Source organism: Podarcis melisellensis (assembly GCF_964234715.1).
Source record: "Podarcis melisellensis genome assembly, chromosome: 13".
Classification (NCBI taxonomy): Eukaryota; Metazoa; Chordata; class Lepidosauria; order Squamata; family Lacertidae; genus Podarcis; species Podarcis melisellensis.
Genome location: NC_138545.1, coordinates 41,528,503 through 41,549,180, shown reverse-complemented (window position 1 = coordinate 41,549,180; position 20,678 = coordinate 41,528,503). Strand labels below are relative to the sequence as shown.

Genomic DNA, 20,678 nt, shown 5'->3' with positions numbered 1-20,678 from the left:
AGAATTGTAATTTTGAGATTTCCCCCGCCCGCTCCCCCGGTCATGCATGTTCAATACGTTGGCTCCACATGCCCCAATATCCGAAAGGGGGGGGGGCTGTTGGCTCTCCTTCCTTGGAGGTTTTTCAGCAGCGATTGGATGGAAATCTGCCATGGATGCTTTAGCTGAGATTCCTGCATTGCAGGGGGTTGGATCCTTGGGGTCCCTTCCAATTCTACGGTTCTATAATAATGTACACATTGGCATCGTAAAGGTAAAGGGACCCCTGACCATTAGGTCCAGTTGTGGCCGACTCTGGGGTTGCGGCGCTCATCTCGCTTTATTGGCCGAGGGAGCCGGCGTACAGCTTCCGGGTCAAGGGGCCAGCATGACTAAGCCACTTCTGGCGAACCAGAGCAGCGCACGGAAACGCCTTTTACCTTCCCGCCGGAGTGGTACCCATTTATCTACTTGCACTTTGACGTGCTTTTGAACTGCTAGGTGGGCAGGAGCTGGGACCGAACAACGGGAGCTCACCCCGTCGCAGGGATTTGAACCACCGACCTTCTGATTATTAAGTCCTAGGCTCTGTGGTTTAACCCCCAGCGCCACCCATGTCCCTTATTGGCATCTTATTGTTGTTTAGTCGTTTAGTCGTGTCCGACTCTTCGTGACCCCATGGACCAGAGCACGCCAGGCACTCCTGTCTTCCACTGCCTCTTGCAGTTTGGTCAAACTCATGTTCGTAGCTTCGAGAACACTGTCCCAGCATCTCATCCTCTGTCGTCCCCTTCGCCTTGTGCCCTCCATCTTTCCCAACATCAGGGTCTTTTCCAGGGAGTCTTCTCTTCTCATGAGGTGGCCAAAGTATTGGAGCCTCAGCTTCAGGATCTGTCCTTCCAGTGAACACTCACGGCTAATTTCCTTCAGAATGGAGAGGTTTGATCTTCTTGCAGTCCGTGGGACTCTCAAGAGTCTCCTCCAGCACCAGAATTCAAAAGCATCAATCTTAAGAAACCTGCTAAGTCCCGCCACCCACCATTTGAAGACGCGTTGCACACCCAGAAAATAGCCCTGGAGAGGAAACGGAAGAGGGGAAAGCTAATCCACAGATAGGCGCCTCTGAGCCCTGCAGAGAGGGCGAGGCTTACTTGGAACAATCTTCACGTTCTGCACATGCTCAGAGGCACAGTGCACCCCTCCCTTTTCCATAACTTTTAAATCCTCCCCCCCCCCTTGCCCAGGACTATTCCCTGGCATTGGACACAGTTTCTAGGTGAGGTAAGCCAAAGGCGGAGCACCCGAGAAGAAGGAGGCGGAGGAAGAAGAAGAGGAGACCGAGGGGGCGGCGGCGGTGCTGGCTTGTTCCAGCAGGTGGAGCCGTCGCAGCTTCCCCCCGCCGGGCAGGAGGGGGCTGCCGGGGACGAGGAGACACAATCGCCGCCGCCGCCGCCGCGTAACCGGATCCCGCGCAGCCCAGTGCGCCCGACTTGCCGCCCAGGCTCCTCCGGGCGCGCCATGGCCGGGTAGCGGGGAGCCGGTGGGGGCGGCCACGATGCTGCGGGCGCCGGCCCTGGCGATGCGCTTCGCCCTCCTGCTGCCGCTGCTGGTCGGCCCCGGCTGGCCGGCTCGCGGCAAGGCGCAGCCCGGGGAGCCTCCCAGCCCGCAGGGTGAGTCGGCGCGCGGGGGGCGGGCGCCGGAGAGGAAGGAAAAGACTGCGGGGGTCTTGCATGCAGAAGGCGGGGAGTGGCGGGGCGGGGGATGGGGGTGAGTCGAGGGAGCCCCCCCTCCTGCGGTGGGAACCGGGGATCTGGCTGGGTGGGTGGGGCAGTTTGGGGTGGGGTGGGGGGGCTATTGCTCCGTGCCATTTATGCGGGTGCGAGAGCTGTTGGCGCGCGGTGGCGCATTTCCAGAAAAAGTGGGGTGGATGGGTGGGAAACGGAGGCATTTCTTTAGCTGGATTTCAAACCCCACCACCACCACCTCCAATTTTTGTGTATTGTGTGTGTATGTGGCTGCTGCTCCCGCCTCCGCCTTTCTGGATCGGGGGTGGGGGGTGGGTTTCCCCTCGGCTCTGGTCTGCTGGTTCCCCAAAAGGAAATGGGCGAGACCTTGCAGGACGGCGGCGAAAGAGATGCGCCGTGGGGCAGCGGGAATTGGGGAGGGGGGTGCGCGGTGGGTGGGTCCGCGCCGATTCCTTCCACTCGATCACGCACACGACCCCCCCCAAAAAAATATTGCGCTCCTCTCTCGATATTGGGCGCCCCTCCCAGAAGGCACCGGGATGGGACCCCCCAAGGCTCCATCCCTCCTTCTCATAGACAGGGAAGAGGTGGGGGGAAGGAGGGTTTTGGAGATGGGGGCGCGCGGGGGGGGGCAAGGTTTTTGTCTATTCTTACGACCGTTCCCAGCCCCCTTGAGCTCCCTCCACCTTCCATCTGCCAGCCCCCTACTCGCACCATCTCTTTCTCCTCCCCTTAACACCCATCCCTTTGGCTGGCCATCTCCTTACATGGCAATCTGTTTATTTCAGGGTCTTTTCTTCTACTGCTGCCCACCCTGAACCTTTTGTCTGCCTCTCTGCGGTCCCCATCCTTGAGCCACCGTCTCTCCCCCCCCCCTTGTGTTTCTCCCCCCTCTGCTTCTGTCTGTATACCATCTGACTGGAATATCGCCTCTCTCGGTCCACACCCATTTCTCCCCCTGCACATCCTTTTTGACCTCTGTCGGATGTACCTGTTGTCTGCCTGCCTTGCATTCTGCTTGTTGATCTTGTACGTTTCATAAAGACACACACCTCTCTGCTCCTACACGCATGCACAGTCGTTTGTGAGCTGCCCTGTGGTGTGTGTGTGACCTGCCTGTGTTGCACGGCATTGTGTCTGAAACAGCCAGAAATCTCCCCATTTGTGGTGTTTGATCTGTGGTGGCTCTTTTGACGTGTGTGGACAGGGCCTATCAGAGGTACATAATTCTTCCTTTAACACATTTCGTCTACCTGTTCCTTATGCAGTGCCCTTTTCTGTTTATCGGTTTCGCTCTGCCGCCCCCCCCCCCTTAGATGTATTTTCCCAAGTGCCACCATGCAACTTAATTCCCAATCTCCACCCCCGGCTTGGCGCCATACCTTCCCTTAGGGTATCCTTGCTGGGAACATGGAGTTTGCCTTGGAGACCTTGATTCTGAGCTATTGCTGCGACGGAGTGCTGTATCATTGGGGGGGGCACCTGCCTCCTGGACCCTGGAGAAGGGCTGGAGGGGGAGGGGGAGGCAAGGGTGCACTGGGACCTCTCTCCATCTGTGGCTTGAGGGGTAGCCAAGTGAATCCCACACTCCACACTCTTCTTGTTTAGTGTCTTGGGTCCATATGGCAGCGTGGAGACAGAGGGCCTGTTTGTTTGTTCTGGATGATAGAGCTGGAGAATTGGGTGGTGCGAGCATATTAGCAATTTAATATTCAAGTTGTGCTTTCATTGTTGTGACCAGCTCTGGGACCTTAGGGTGAAGGATGGGTAATAAATTGTAATGCGTAATAATAATGTTAGTTCTTCTTCCCCAGGTTGTGTGTGTGTGTGTGTTGGGTGCTGGTAGAGAGAAATGGCAACCCCTCCCTGTGCACTGTGCTAAGATATCTGCCACTTCAGCTTTATTCCGTTATAGACCTAATAGACTCTGACGTTTCCAGAAAACTGCTTGTCTTCCCTGGAACTGTCATTGCATATGGGGGGGGGGGGAAGGACTCCACCCTTTCACCTGCTGCTTGCCCCATGCACCAGTTAATATGTCAGCAGCGTCTCTGGCAAGTTTGACCAATGAGCTCTGCCTCCTCAAACCTGAACTCGAATCACAGCACGCCTCTTTGTGTGTGTGGAGCACAGGGAAGAAGGTATCTGGGCAAGATGTTGTGGCTCAGCCCTGTTTAAAAGGGAAATGCTCACCAGTGCATACACATGCTAATGTCCTTGATTTGGTGACTTTGCCAGTCCTTTGCTTTCACCTCTTTTGTTTCGCCCCACTCCACACACACAAAAAAGACCAACGGGCAGAGTTCTGTGCTCCCTTTGCATTTGGCAAGTTCCTGCTAACATTTTTAGATTAGTTTTTAATATGTGTGATGCTTTTCCAAAAGCAGTTGTGCTTAAAGCAAGTGGCAAATCACAAATAGTAATGATTCAGCAACAACAATCCCTTTTTGTATTTATGAGTGTTTATTAAATTACAGCTTTTCACATAATTATTGCCAGACCCAGTTTTAATTCCCCCCCCCTTGCATTTGACTAATTCCATTTATATCTATCTATATCTACCATCTATCTATCTATCATATTTTAATCATTCTGGCTTTTGCATAAATTCCTCGTTAAAAACTTAGGCTGTTTTACTTTCTGACACAGCTTCTTACTTTTAGGCTAAGCCGTGTTTCTTCTTTTTAAAATGAATATGTCCGTTTGGCACATGCCAGCCTAACTTCCATGCCTTTGAGCCTACAGTTCTACCTACCTGCTAAAAAAATTGCTCCTGGCAGTGCCAGTCCTGGCTGCCAGTTTCTTTTCTCTGATATCTTCCAGACAGGTTTTTTAGCCCCAGCACCTCTTTTATCATAAACGAACTGATTCTGCTTCATTTATTTATTTATTTACTGTGTGGTATTCAGCTAAGTCCAACTCAGAGTAGACCCATTGATATTGATGAACCTAAGTTAGTCATGTCTGTTTACTTCAGGGGTCAACTCCTGAATTTTTGTTGGAAGCTGCCCAGAGCGGCTGAGGTAACCCAGTCAGATGGGTGGAGTATAAGAAACAAATTATCATCATCATCATCATCAGTTTTCCCCCGCTAAGGAGCCTAGAGCCTGGGGATCCTGACTGACCTCCCTATTTAGACAGTGTCTGGACTCAGACATGCTTAACTTCATCAGGCATCTTCAACCAAACTCTGGTTTCACCATCACTTTTTAAAATCGGCTCTCCTTTGGTTTCCGATAAACGGAAAACAGATTTTTCTCTCCTTTGCCTAAATTTTGAACTCTGCAACAGAAAGAGCCTCAAAACACCCTGAATTCTACTGGTATTTCAAGAGATCTTTGTGCCTCTTGGTTTCCCCTAGCAGCCTCTGTATTCTTATTATTGAAGAGTGTTTTATACTACTTGCAATTGTCAGACAGTTTGGTAATGAAAGAGATATGGGTGAAGATCAGTGTCACCCAAGAAGGCATAGAGTTGTCCAGTCACTATCCTCTTGAGTACCTTTTCCTGGAAAGGGTATACAGTGGTACCTTGGGTTAAAAACTTAATTCATTCTGGAGGTCCGTTCTTAACCTGAAACTGTTCTTAACCTGAGGTACCACTTTAGCTAATGGGGGCCTCGTGCCACTGCTGCGCGATTTCTGTTCTCACCCTGAAGCAAAGTTCTTAACCCGTGGTACTATTTCTGGGTTAGGGAATCTGTAACCAGAAGCGTCTGTAACCTGAAGCGTCTGTAACCTGAAGCGTCTGTAACCCGAGGTACCAATGTATTGGTGACTGGTATTGGATTGGTGAGTTGGCACAGTCCTCCAGGTGCAGCATGGGTATTTTTTCAGGAGTGCCCACACAACTGTCTCCATATGTGCAGTGGAGAATGCTTCCTCCCTTTTATGAGTCTTAGAGAGGAGTAACCAGATTTTACTGGGCTACAACTCTCATAATTCTTCACCGTTGGCCATGATGGTGCAAGCCATTGTCCAATAATATCTGAAAGGTACCCCATTGATTCCCCTTGCTCTCGAACATAGCTGGTCAACCTGCCACTGCTTTTGTTGTTGTTTAGTTGTGTCCGACTCTTCGTGACCCCATGGACCAGAGCACTCCAGGCACTCCTGTCTTCCACTGCCTCCCGCAGTTTGGTTAAACTCATGCTGGTAGCTTCAAGAACACTGTCCAACCATCTCGTCCTCTGTTGTCCCCTTCTCCTTGTGCCCTCCATCTTTCCCAACATCAGGGTGTTTTCCAGGGAGTCTTCTCTTCTCATGAGGTGGCCAAAGTATTGGCGCCTCAGCTTCAGGATCTGTCCTTCCAGTGAGCACTCAGGGCTGATTTCCTTCAGAATGGATAGGTTTGATCTTCTTGCAGTCCATGGGAGTCTCAAGAGTCTCCTCCAGCACCATAATTCAAAAGCATCACTGCCACTTCTAGATACCCTAAACCACGATGGGCAAAGGCTGAAAATAGACGGGGTAGGCTGAAGTTTGCCGACATCCCCAAGACTTAAATTCACCCAGTGATTCCTGATCAGACAGTGCTCTGGGTGCATTGAGAGACTGCGAAAGCTACAAAGTACAGTGGTACCCAGGTTAAGTACTTAATTTGTTCCGAAGGTCCGTTCTTAACCTGAAACTGTTCTTAACCTGAAGCACCACTTAAGCTAATGGGGCCTCCTTCTGCTGCCGCGCTGCCGGAGCACGATTTCTGTTCTCATCCTGGAGCAAAGTTCTTAACCCGAGGTACTGTCTCTGGGTTAGCGGAGTCTGTAACCTGAAGCGTATGTAACCTGAAGCATCTGTAGCCCGAGGTACCACTGTAGTTGTAGAGGCAAGCAATGCTATCCTCAAGAGCAAATTGAAAACTACGAACCTATGAAGATTTCTTGACATCATCCTGCGAGCCGTTCCTTTCAAGGCTTGTGCTGCAGATCCTAAATTGCAGAGGTGACGAGGACTTGCCAGGAGCTCGGTTTTGTTTTGCAGTTTTATAAATTTCTGTAGGACGCCTCAGTGAAGACATAAGCATTTGGAGCTTTTTGGATGGAATGGAGCACAAGAAGACGAAATGGCTGCAGAGGTTGACAAGAACTGTGGACATGCATTAAGCTTAAGTAGAATAGGTAGAGACCAAATGAAATTATGTGAACATCCTCCTTCCTCCCCCCCCCAAAAAAAATTATCCACGTCTGGAGAAGCCTGCCATGGATGCTGATCCAATTTTGAGGGAAGCAGTCATGGCTAGGGGAAGAAAATCTAGCAGAGGGTCCCTGATTCTTCAGCCAGATAAAGCCAACCAGGAACTGGATAGGAAACTTTGGTCTGTGCTGTATCCGGATTCTTGACCGGCAAGCGAATTTGGCAGGATTTCCTCTGGCGGATGAGGCTGCTGGGATGGGGAACAGGGTATGTGATGGTCATAGGATGCTTGCTGCCCGATTGCCTGGAGTGTGGCTGTGCTCATTTCTGAAAATCTCCAATTTTTGTGCGGAATAACTACCTGGTCTTCTCCATCTCCAAAGATATCACATCTGAAAAAGCCGGAGGCAGGAGAATTGTGCCTGGATCCTCTTAGGGTGCCACACAACCAAAAGCAGATTAAAAGGACACATTTTGAAGGCCCCACAGCTGTGTTGACTGCTCTCCTTGCCTGGTCCTGGCAGACCTGTTGAGCGGGGTTTCCCGGTGGGCTGATTTGTGGGTCACAAATTGTGCTGTGGTGAATGGGGAGCGGCTTTGTGGACGTAGCTTTTGTGTGGTCCGGCCAAGAAGACCCCCGTTCCTGCCAAGCACAGATCAGGCCTGATGGACAGTGCCAAGTTTTGAACCTGCAGGACAGCAGCTGCTGCTGCAATGCTAGTGTGTGTTAATGCAACGCTTGGCTGTTTCTCCTCTCCCAGCCTGTCTTGGCTCTCTTGCACCTCACTCTCTTCCTTAAATGTGTGTGGAAAGGTCAGGGTCCCCCAACCCTTCGCTGGATTTGGCTTCCCTAGAGCCTGTCCTGGAAAAGGACATCAGGCCAGCATTGGCCAACAATATTTTGGTTATAGTTGTGGGAAAATGGGACATCTGGAAAGCATCTGGATCCAACAGCATTCCTCAGCTGCAAAAATCCAACTGCTGCATAGTTGGGGGTGGGGGTGCTCCTGGATTCAATAATACTCTTTTTTTACCTCAGGGACTATTGCAGCCTGCGATTTATTACGTATTTGTCCTAGACGCAAATGACTTGTGGAAACTACAAGCTCATTTGACGGCGATTACTTCCTTCTGAGGAACTTTGACGATAGCTGTCTTGAGAGAGTGCTGAGTGCTGTCTCGGCCCCTCTCACACCAAACTCTCTATTATTACTAGGAATCCTGAGCCGGGGTCTGGGAATGCGCTGCGACATTTTGTTGTTGGTCCCTGCTTGTTAGCGTCATATTAGCAAAAGCCAAGGGGTTGGAAGCCACCCAAAAGTATGGGAAGGGGTTTATGTCCTCTGCGGTCTCTCTCGGTACACAGAAGTATTCAGCGTTGTAAATTAAAAGAAAAAGAACTTTTTAAATTAAAAAAATGCAGTAACAACAAAATCCTGACAAAGGCCACAGAATGCTGGTTGCAGTTGAGAAAGGGGCGGATGGCTGTTGAGATCTAAATACCGTATTTTTTGCACCATAACACTCACTTTTTTCCTCCTAAAATGTAAGGGCAAATGTCTGTGCGTGTTATGGAGGGAATGCCTATGGGTGGCATGCCTACGGATTTTCCTCCTCTAAAAACTACGTGCGTGTTATGGTCGGGTGCGTGTTATAGAGCGAAAAATATGGTAAATCAGGTCAGGCAGAGGCAGATTGTGTGAGTTCATCAGATAAAGTAGGCAGTGGTGGAAAAATAGAATATTGCCCACCCCCCACCCCCCAAAAAACGCTAGAGAAAAGAAGGAATTGACCTGCTCAAGTCCCTGACAGCTTGTCGTAAGAATGGAGCGGGGTGGGGGAATAAGGTTAGTGATTTACCTTCTGTGAGGTTTAAAAAACCCTTCTCAGCTATGCTATACAGGGATGTTTCTGGACAAAGGAAAGACAGTTTTCTCTCCATTTTAATGATCCAGGAGTCCTGCCTGCTACAGCAGTGTAAGAAGTTCAGGTGTGTTTTGGCTGGTACCCACCATTAAAGTGGTACCTTGGGTTACATACGCTTCAGGTTACAGACTCTGCTAACCCGGAAATAGTACCTTGGGTTAAGAACTTTGCTTCAGGATGAGAACAGAAATCGCGCGGCAGCAGCGGGAGGCCCGTTTAGCTAAAGTGGTACCTCAGGCTAAGAACGGTTTCAGGTTAAGAACGGACCTGGAAGAATGGCAGATGCAAGTAATGGACTATATGGAAATGGTGGAAATGACTGGCAGAATCCGAGACCAGGGAGAAGAGCTGGTGGAAGAAGACTGGAGGAAATTTAAAATTTATTTACAGAAACATTGTAAAAATTTTGAACGTTGATGACATTGAAATGAACTGAAGGGGTTCTAGCAACAAGGTTAAAAACAAGATTGGATTGATAATAGATAAAATAATTGGATATGAATTTGCTGAACAATTTTTTAAAAGGGATACAAAAAAGGGAGGCGTGAGGAAGTCAGGAAAATAAGTGAATCAAAGATGAGAATTTAAAAAGAGGGATTTTTGTTTTTTTGTTTTTGTGTATTTTTTGTATTTTTCTTGTGTTTTTTCTTTTTTCTGTATGTTGTTTTTTTTAATAAAATTTTTATTAATTTTTCAAACACATAATAAAAAACAGACACATCACAAAACAAAAACAAACACAACATTGAACATATATCGACTTCCCCATACCTCCCTTTCGCCTCATCCTTATTCCAAAATTCTTTAGCAACCCTTTAGTCAGTTTATCTAATTAACTTCCTTTTCATTAATTTTCCTCAAATTTATTAGTTACAGCTGTATTTCTCTACTTCATACCCCTTGACATCCTAACACTCCTCAATTTTACAACAATTTTAAAGATATATTTTAAATTTCTTCCAGTCCTCTTCCACTGTCTCTTTCCCCTGGTCTCGGATTCTGCCGGTCATCTCTGCTAGTCCCATGAAGTCTGTCACCTTTGTCTGCCATTCTTCCAGAGTAGGTAGTTCTTGCATCTTCCAATACTTTGCCAAAAGAATTCTTGCTGCTATGGTTGCATACATAAAAAAAATCCTATCCTTCTTTGGCACCATTTGGCCAACCATGCCCAGGAGGAAAGCCTCAGGTTTCTTAGGAAAGGTCCATTTAAGGACTTTCTTAATTTCATTATAGATCATTTCCCAAAAGGCTTTAATCTTTGGGCAGGTCCACCAAAGGTGGTAGAAAGTACCTTCAGTTTCATTACATTTCCAACATTTGTTATTGGGCAAATGGTAATTTTTTGCAAGCTTGACTGGGGTCATGTACCACCTGTAGATCATTTTCATTATGTTTTCTTTTTTCTGTATGTTGTTACTCTTAAAACTTAATAAAATATTATATTAAAAAAAAAAAGAACGGACATGCGGAACTAATTAAGTACATAACCAGAAGTACCACTGTATATAACTCAGGAGGGGAAGATTGGGGTAGTTGTGTGTGTGTTTGGGGGCAAGGTGCCCTTTTATCCCCTCCCCGCTCTTTAAAGTCTCCACTTCCTTGATCAGAGCTCTCAGGTGGTTGGGGGCACGCTGCACCATTTTGTTGCAGCAGGTCCCATTTCTTCCCTCTTACTCCCTGGCCTGTTCTGTAGGAACATTTCTCCAACTGCTATATAACAACAAAGTCGTGTACAGCACAGCAAAGGGATATTTAGGAACAAACTGGGGGACGCGGCAAAACGTTGCCACATATCCCCAGTCTCAGTGAACTGGTACAGCCAGACTGGAAAAGGAGCTTTGTTCTGCTTTGAGGGAATGTCCGCCCTTTCAAAAGCCCTCAAGGAAGCCCTGGAACAGCAAAACAAGTTTTCGTTTCCAGGTTGGCTGGGCCCCAGAGCAGAAGATCCATTGTTGGGGGCTAAAGATACACAGCAAGATTTTTGTTGCATGTCCCCACTTGTCGTTCTTAATCGTTCTGATCTACAGAGCACTTTGAGTTTGCAAAGTTGCTTGAAGTCTCCCCCCCCCCCCAGTTTATTTTCACCCCGTCTTCCTTGAAGTGGGTCAGTTTCCATGCTTCTTTGAGAGCTGCTAAGCTAGTGTATGATCATAGTATATGAAAATGCCCAAACTGTCATCATAAACAGAGAACAGTGATGTAAGTGCCTGAGGTAATGTTGGGTGTTTAGATCCATCAGCCTTTTCATTCCTGGTGGTCCTCCTCTATCTGGAGTGACTCCCATCTAAACTTTTTTTGAATTTTCTTCCCAGCCTTTGAATCTATGGTTGGTAGCTAAACGCACTCACCAATAATCCCTCCTTTCTTAATCCCACACATGTATGCAGATAACGGGGAATTGTCTCTTGTGTATTTAGTGGGAGTGGGCAGTGGCACTCTGTACATCCTTAGAGGCAACCTTGCAACACACATGGTGTACCAGTTCTGGCGTTCAAAATAGGCCCGAGAGCTCCACTTTGGCTCAGATTATGTCCGCATAGTATGGCCTTGGGAAAGCCCAGAGAACATTTTCTCTTTCCGGTCTTGTTTGGCCACAGGAATAAAACAAAAGCTCCACTCTCTTGGCAAAGCGTTGGCTTCTGTAACAAAAGGATTGTTGGATTCAGACCGGAGTAGAACTCTTGACATGCAAGTTGCATAAATACTATACCAGGGGTCAGCAAACTTTTTCAGCAGGGGGCCGGTCCACTGTCTCTCAGATCTTGTGGGGGGCCGGACTATATTTTGGAAAAAATAAAAATGGACAAATTCCTATGCCCCACAAATAACCCAGAGATGCATTTTAAATAAAAGGACACATTCTACTCATGTAGAAACATGCTGATTCCTGGACCGTCCGCAACTGGATTTAGAAGGCGATTGGGCCAGATCCGGCCCCTGGGCCTTAATTTGCCTACCCATGTGCTATTCCTTTAAAGCACACTCAAAATACATTCCCCCCCCCCCAAAAAAAAAGAATTCTGTGAGCTGTAGTTTATTGATGATTGCTAGGAATAGTAAGTCTCTGAGGGGTAAACGATTGTTAGCCAGACTCCAGGCGTGTTTTGCAACTGGTGCAGTTCCAATTGCGACTGCGACGGGAAAATAAAATGTCACTTAGGGAAGAATCTGAAATACTTTTCTCAAAGCTTGAATTTGTTTTGTTTTGGATTGTGTGATGTTTTAATGTGTTGTCAACTGCTTTGAGCTTTCTTCTTTAAAATATAAAATGGTATAGAAATGAGATGATGATGATGATAATAATAATAATAATAATCCACTGCGAAAAGGCGTCTAGACATTCCATATCTAGGTTTAAGGTGCCATTTGGCAATTAGATTATATATCCGAGCTCCAAACACAGGCATAAACTACAATGCCCAGAATTCTTTGAGGGAAAGAATGTGCATTGAATGTGCTTTAAAGGTATAGTATTGCATGGAGCCTAAAACTATAGCAGTGTCTTCCAGAGGTTACTTTCTCTTCATCATTATCAGTCTATTGAAGCATCATAAGGTGTAATAACACACTGAATGAGCAACTGATATGGGCTTAGGGTCTGAGGAAAGCTATTTGTGGGCCTGGAACACAGTGCAGACCGTGTGGGGACGGAGGGTTAGGAGAAGCAGGTGCAGGATTGGGGGAATCAGAGAAAATCGATGTCCTGCCTGGAGGGAAAGCACAGGAGAGATTGGCAGCTTGGCAATAATGGACAGGGAATGTGTCAGGAGGTGACCTGAATCTGGGCGGCTGCGTGACGCAGTGCTGCCCGTTTGAGACAGGAGACAATTTATAGACTTTAAAGAGAGTTGAAAGTGGGGTCACTGCTCTTGCTGCGCTTAGCTCCGCCTTCTTTGGCTTCCAATAAACAATATTTTTCGGAGTTTAAAATTACACAGAAAGACTTGATTGGCCAGAGGCAACAAGGAAAGAGAAGAAATGCTTCTACTTTCCGGGGAGCAAAACCTCCCTGAAACCACTTCGGACTCTTTTTGAAACGGTGGAAGACCGTGGTTCAGACGCAGAGTACATGGTTTGCAGGCAAAAAGGTCTAGGTTCAATCCCTGAGCATCTCCAGGTCAAACTGGGATTGTCCCCTGTCTGAAATCCTGGAGTAATATGGTACTGTGGTGGATGGACTAATGACAGCATTAAGGCATATATAAAACCAGATTCCTGTGTTCCATGGGCTTGTCCGCACTGGAGTTTAATGCGGATTTGAAGCTGACTGGTCTTCCTTTGTGGTATCCACACATCCTCATCCAAATGGTAGCCGCTTCCCTCCCTCCCACTAAATTTAGATTGTGCCAATCCACTGATAATCCAATAAAGGAAGGAAATCCAATATAAAATCACACGTTACCTGACTGCAGGCACACTGAAGCGCATTCTGCGTATTCTTTTTGTTTTTAACTTGTGTGGTGACATTTTACTGGGTGCTGTACAATTGCAATCTCTCCTGACTTCCATTTTGTTTCCACCAGTCCCTTTTAGCCTGCCTTTTCCCACCCGTTGTTTCTGAAGGACCATTCGTGTTGTTTTTAAAACCACTACTATTGTTTTATTTATTTCATAAAATTTATACACCAAAAAAACCCTCAAAGCGATTTGCAAAAAGATACAGCCATAAAATTGGGCATGGGGAATTACAAAACACAAGACGTTAAAATACTAAACAGACTGAAATTCACACCATCTTTTCTAAGCCTCTGAGTAGCCTTGACTAAACAAGGCACCGAAAATAATACAATGAAGGCACCTGCTTGATATCAGTAGGGCGGGAGCTGCAAATTGTAGGTGCTGTCACACTTAAACGATTGGGTTCCTACAAATGCAGAATGCGTATTATGTGACACCCTTTAGTAGTATCAGTTCTGCCAATCAAAGCGGTCAAGTTGGGCACATGTAGGGTAAGGTGATCTTGGAAATACACTGGTCAAAAGCTGCCAAGGGCTTTAAATCTCAACCGTAACACCTTGAGCCTGGCCCAGTAGCAAATCGGCAACCAGTACAGCTCTCTGAGCACAGGTATTATATGCTGACAAGGCCTCACTCCTGTTATGTTACACACTAACCACAGCTTCTGGGTCAAGTGTGAGGGAAGCCCCACATAGAGCACATTGCAGTAATCCAGTGAATTAACCAATGCATGAACTACTTTGGCAAGGCTTTCCTGGTCCAGGAATGGCCATAGTTGTTGAACCAATTGTGGTTGTTGCTCTAGTGTGTGTGTGGTTTTTTTAAAGAAACTTGTATAGAACAATAGTATTGAAATTAAAAATAAAATTTGTTCTTGCGGGGAAAAGGAACAGAAGTGGCATTCTTTCATGTAAGCGACTCCAAATCCTTGACTGGCTTGGAGCTTACACCTTTTTAAAAACAACAACAACTGCTCTGGTATATTGAAAAACTTGTGTTTAAAAAAATACAATAACATTTTTAAAAAGCATGTGCACACAGGTAAACAAAGGCCCATAATAGACCTCAGGTTTCTGGAATTCAAGGAGGGTAGTGAAGGACTAACTGAAGGGAGGCGGCGACCGCACAAATATATCCCATGAAGCACTTTCTCAGTGTGGTTGGGAAATTTCAAGGTAGATATTGGAGGCATTAATCTGAAAATGCTAATGTGTGGATGAAGGTGCACAGACACACACACAGAAGATGCAGCAACCCGTTAGCAACATAATGTGGATATAACCTAGTCTCTCATCTTCAGTATGCAGGATTCTGCGTCCACGGACCAGGGCTTGTCCCCTGTGGTTAATTTCTAGTGAGAGAGATCCAGGAACTCAAACCTGCCTGGAAGCCATACCTGAAAGCTCTGCCATAAACAAACAAACCCTCATATGAGAGTGAAGAAGTAGAAGTCCGGATAGGCCTTTTTAGTGGTCAGAGAAACAATTCTGTGCATGCTCAGAGACATTATTATTTTGTATGATACATTCCCAGCCCTGTCATTAATTTTGCACATGTCCAGAGGAAAAAAACATTTCTCTCTGCCTTAGTTGAAGCAGTGGTCTGTGAGTTACACATTTTCTAGGGCCCAACCGCCCCAGCATTGGAAATAGATTCTATCTAGGACTATAGGAAGGGTTTTTGTTTAATTTAAGAGGACAGCGGGGAGAGGTTTTGACTCCCAAATGTTCTTTTTTATTCATGTATCTATATGCATTCACTTAATTAGAAAGCCTTGAGGTGTCAGTATTATGCATTGTAAAGAGAGAACCTTTTCGCTTGTCTGTGTGCAATAAAAGCACGGCAAGGGAGCATGGTGGAATTGTGTCCTTTTGCCACCATCAGCGCTACCCTGGTTTGGAGCACAACAAGATGGTTAAAAGTGTGTGAAAGGGCAAGCCGAGCATTTGTTGGGAGGGGGCACTGTTCTGGCACCAGCGCCATGGTAACCCATGGGCCTGCTGAAGGATGCGGGCCTAGGCCTTGCTCTGTACAACGGTCCCCATGGCAACAAACTCCAGAGATGGGAAGGAGGTTATTCAGTTCGCTTTCTAGGCCTGAGTAGAGCTTGGAGGGAGGGGGTACTTTGTAGGACAAATGAGGCCGTTGCCACGGTGACAGGACCGCAATCCAAAAAGGGGGAGGTTGGTTTGACTGCTGAGGGCACAGGCCTTTGGACGGCAGGAAATAATCAGGGGTTTTTTAGTTGTGGGGGGTGGAGTGGGGACCCCGTGTCTGTACTATGGGTAGAAAAAACCCACAGCTTTTTCTCAGAGATGCATGGCAGGCAACTTGCTACAGGCTGCTGTATGAACCATGGTCAGTTTTAAACAGAGTTCATGTTTGGAGTTTTCCAGGGGCTCCATTTCCAGAAGCATGGGCTATGCAGAGGGCCTTCTTGGTAGCAGCACCCGTCTGTTGTCAAGGAAATAAACAACTACAGTGGTACCTCGGGTTACAAAGGCTTTGGGTTACAGACAACGCTAACCCAGAAATAGTACATCGGGTTAAGAACTTTGCTTCTGGATGAGAACAGAAATCGTGCAGCGGCAGCGGGAGGCCCCATTAGCTAAAGTGGTACCCCAGGTTAAGAACGGTTTCAGGTTAAGAATGGACCTCCAGAACGAATTAAGTTCTTGGCCCAAGGTATCACTGTATCCAACATCTGAAGGCAGCCCCACAGAGGGAAGTTTTTAATGTTTGATGTCTTACTGTGAATTAATTTGTTGGAAGCTGCCCAGAGTGGCTGGGGCAACCCCAGTCAAATGGGCAGCATATAAGTTATTATTATTACTATTACATTTATTATTATTCCTATCTATTGCACCCTCCCTTCACACTGGCAGAGAGGGAGTTAAAGAGCCATGAGGCAGGCAAAGGGCTCTTTAACTCCTTTCCTCCCAGTGCCGGACAGCAGCAGAACGGGCTTTGGCTTTTACAGCCTTTCCTTTAGGCACCTCAACCTAGTCCTTCCATTCCTTTGTGTCTTCGACATAGCAGTGAGCAGCTGAGGTGCCTAAAAGGGGAACATTTTACAGAACTTCTGTTGCTGCTCACACTGGGGGATTCGGGCCTCCAGAGCCCTTTGTCTCACATTGAAAGTTGGGTTGCTCACTGGTCACAAAAGGAAACCAAACAACATTCCTCCTCCCAGCCAGCCTGTTTTCAGGTCAGATGCCAGAACAGCAAGGGGAAAGGAGAAATGCTGTGTGTTTTGCTTGTAGGTGAAGGGGCTGTGGGGTTGTGTTGTTTTTTTTTTACCATTTGTCTTAGGTGATTAGTCTGATTTTACATTGCCCAAAACTACTGGGAGTGCAGCTGCTTGAGTCTGTCCCCTGATCTGCCCTGTGTTCTAGTCCTCCAGACCAGAGGCCTGTACATCTGTGCCCTGTCCAATAAGTTGGTTTCCCCCCAAGGGTAGCTCAAAATGTTTTAACTCAAATTAAGTCAAAAATAGCTTTTGTTTTGGTGGGGTCTTTTTACACAATGGCCTTTGATTTTTCCAAGTCACCCGGTAACAGGAAGTGCAAAGGAGTTGCGCTCCGTATTTCAAATGTTATTCTAACTGTGCAAATTGAGGGGTGCCAACTCTGCTTCCTCTTCCCCTGCAAGCATTTACTCTCTGAATGCACTTTGTGAGCAATGACTGACCCCAGCTCCACCTTCATTTTGCGTGGAATCCTACCCCCAGCCCTTCTTCCAGGCAGCCCGTTGATGGAGAGAGGAAGCAGCCGTGGCCTGCCTCCAGCTGGAGCTTCCTGGTCACCAGGGAGCTTACATCCAAAGCCAAGTGGAGTTGAATCAGCCCCTCTGTCCGGAGGTCTTCTTCTGCTTGCACGCAGGGTGAGGAGAATATGTCAGGCAGCCAGCCAGCAGAGGAGATCTTGCCCATGTGTGACCAATCCTCAAGTTTGCACATTGTTGGAATGGACTGGAGTGATGGGAGCCAGCTCCGCTTGAGCAGCAGGGAATTGCACAGCGGAAAATACAGTGAGACAAACCTTTTGCTGGGATTTAGTATTCTTGAACTGCTCGGCGAGGTATCCCATTTTTGCTTCCCCTTCTTGCTAGCACTGCTCCGCTTTCACCGTTCTTCTGTGTCTAAAGTACGTTTCCCATCACTGTGGAGTGATTTTTCATTTATTTGGAATAAACAAATGACTATAAGAATGCATGTTAACGTTGGCCTATTCTTCCCCCGTCTCCCCCCGTTTTTGGTCTTTTGAGTTGCATCATTCTGGTATGGGAACATAACTTGCATAGGGAATTCTACATATTTCAACTAGATTTCGAACTAGAATTCCTGCATTGCAGGGGGCTGAACTAGACTGCCCTCAGGGTCCCTTCCGAGTCTATGATTCTATGATTTACTAGCCTGCTTTGAATTGTGGTCACACAGAGGACTTGGGGGAGAACTGAGGTCTTATTTGTTCCTGAGCAGTGTGAGAGAGTCAGGGGTGGCAACTTGAATAAAATAAAATATTGGGGTGCACAAGATGTGATGTGCACACACCATTTGAATGGCAATGCCCATCAACTTTGGTGGGGCAGCCTCATAACATGAAGGGATCTTGGCCCTTAGGAGTTGGTTCCACAGGATACCCAGCTGGTTTTTCCCTTCTTCAAACCCAGGAAAAAATAAAGACTATAGCCCTCTCCTAAGCCTTCCCCAATTTGCAGATAACTCAGGGAAGAAGATTCTGTGCTGGGCGTATCGAGGAGGGAAGTTACCAGAGGAGGAGGAAAGACAGTTGCCATTGGCAACTAGATGTGTGGAATCCTGATGCCCACAACATTGCTTTTCACTTGTGTGACTCACATATACACAAACTATTACCTGAGTGGTTGTGATGTTCCTGTGCATTCACAGGCTAGCAAAGAGCGCATGCCAGACACAGAGTGTTGAAACTGGGGCAGCTGCAGTGAGGGAAGCGAGGAGTTGGATCGCCGGAGAGGAAATCCTCACACGCAAAGGAACAGCGGGAGGGGTTCTGTGTTGTGAGCAGAAATGAGCGAAAGATGAGACTCTGGGTAGCCAAATAGGAAGAGGGCCGAGGAGACAATACATCTTAAGGACAATGGACCAAATAGGGTGGCTACAGGAAGGTCATAGAGGCCTTAGAGGTGGAAAGGAAACTGAATGCCCCTTGTTGTTTTAACTAACCACACCTTTTGTTCAAATGAAATGGCAACATGAAAACCAACAAAGGAGGGGAAAGGCCACTTATAAACCATACAAGTTACTTTTGAGTTGGGGAAAACATTGGGGGCAAGCTTGCTGTCCTCACAGACCCTTTCTGTATTCTTTCTCTTCCCTCCAGAGGTGGTCATCAAGGTCCAGGTGTATGAGAACGGTGACCTGTCCCCACTGCCTCAGGCAGCCGTGGAAGTGTATGGCAACCAGACATCTCTGGCTTCAGGCGCCACCGACCATGAGGGTGTCAGCATGCTCCCCATCAGCTACCGCCTGGGCACCTGGGTCATCGTCACAGCCTCCAAGCGTGGTTTTGTTACAAACTCTGTTCCTTGGCGCGTCAACAAGCTGCCACGTGAGTTGTGGTGCCCAATGGCTAGGGGAGAGTCTGGGTGGCTAGAAGACCACAGATTTTGGGGGGGGGGGCTGTCAGTGCATGATGGGCACTTCATGGGTGGGGGCGGGTGGGGGGGTCACAAAGGATGCAAACTTTTATCAGCTTTCACCAACGTAACTTCTGTTCTGTAGGAATAAAGGAATATGCATTGCTTTGGTAGGTAGAATGAGGTCACTCCTTCCTCTTCACTGGAATGGTGGTGCTTCTCAGTATTTTACAGAAGAGTCATTTCACTTGAATGATGGAACGAACCCAACATCTCAGTGCCACATGGCTAGATTCCACTCAGTATGTACGAATCTCATATCATAGTGTGTGTTCAGTACACAAGAACATTTACAAGAGCACTGCTGGATCTAACCAAAGGTTAATCTCAGTGCTGGAAATTTGCCAGGCATGTTGTGTGACTGGGGCGGGTCCAGTTGCGACCACGTGGAGATCTCTGGATGCTAGGTTGGCAACTGACATCTCCATCAGGCTGGCCCTTCCAGCTTTCTTAAGCAGGCCAGCAGAAGAGCTTATTTATTGCATGTATAAAGGTAAAGGGACCCCTGACCATTAGGTCCAGTTGTGAATGACTCTGGGGTTGCGGCGCTCATCTCGCTTTACTGGCCGAGGGAGCCGGCATACAGCTTCTGGGTCATGTGGCCAGCATGACCAAGCCGCTTCTGTCGAACCAGAGCAGTGCACGGAAACACCGTTTACCTTCCCGCCAGAACGGTACCTATTTATCTACTTGCACTTTGACGTGCTTTCGAACTGCTAGGTGGGCAGGAGCAGGGACCGAGGAACGGGAGCTCACCCCATCGCGGGGATTCGAACCGCGACCTTCTGATCGGCAAGTCCTAGGCTCTGTGGTTTAACCCACAGCGCCACCCGCGTCCCTAGATTGCTTGTATAGATCACTTTTTTCTCCATGTACTTGGTTCATACACATCCCTCATCAGTTAATTCCTACAACGACCCTGTGTGGTAGGTTAAGAGGCTGTGACTGACTTCAAGGTCACCCATTGAGCTTCATGACTGAGTGGGTATTTGAACCCTGATCTCCTAGACTAACAGTTCAATCACTACACAACACTGCCTTCCTAGCATACATCTGCAATGGGGCAGCTTATTTGGGGGGGGGGAGAGATAATTTATAGTGAAATAATTCAACTATTTGGGGTGTGCAGAATAAGATGGGGAGCCCTCACCCCCTTGCAAATGAAGCAAAGCGCACGCATTATGTGTGAACCCTTAGTGTGCACTGGCAAAGACTAACTGGCGCTGGAAATAAGGTCACCTCATTGACCCACCCTAGGGGTTGGAAGCGAAAGTCACAGCTGGCGTATAACACTATCAATAGTTTCTGCCTGTAGGCAGGAAATGGGAGGCAACCAACACACACATGCATAAAAATATAGATGTCTTGTGTTTACATACCTTTTTGGACACAGGAGAAGGCCAGAACAGATTTTGAATTAAAGTGCATGCACACTGTGTTTTGGAAGCAGGTTGGATTAGCTTCCAGTTCACATATCTCAGTCCCTCCAAGTGTCCCTATTTTCCAGGGACAGTCCCGGATTTACAGAAGTCGTCCTGCTTTCTGATTTGATCCTGGAATGTCCTGCTTTTCCTTAGGACATCCCTATTTTCCTCGGATAAATGTTGGAGGGTATGGAGTTATGTGATCCCTGAGCCAAGGAGATAAGTAACACTACAACCTTTAGAAGACATCTGAAGTCAGCCCTGTATAGGGATTTTTTTTTTTAAGTTTAATGTTTTATTATGTTTTTATATGGGCCGTGGGTGGCACTGTGGTCTAA

At 47.3% G+C, this 20,678-nt stretch overlaps 1 protein-coding gene across 6 annotated transcripts in view; it reads left to right on the top strand.

Moving 5' to 3' along the window:
• Positions 1 to 1,290: 1,290 nt before the first annotated feature.
• The window catches only part of FAM171A2 (family with sequence similarity 171 member A2), a 38,796-nt gene continuing 19,408 nt past the window's right edge, over positions 1,291 to 20,678 (top strand). Inside the window, exons 1-2 of one of the 6 annotated variants that reach the window (XM_081883936.1) lie at positions 1,291 to 1,649; positions 18,601 to 18,828. In XM_081883936.1, coding sequence (XP_081740062.1) covers positions 1,535 to 1,649; positions 18,601 to 18,828 — 343 coding nt within the window. In that variant the 5' untranslated portion in view covers positions 1,291 to 1,534. Of the gene's footprint in view, positions 1,650 to 15,214; positions 15,314 to 15,473; positions 15,603 to 17,015; positions 17,123 to 18,234; positions 18,404 to 18,600; positions 18,829 to 20,678 lie in introns of those variants that run through there. The other 5 variants (XM_081883938.1, XM_081883937.1, XM_081883940.1 and 2 more) reach the window with 5 other exon arrangements.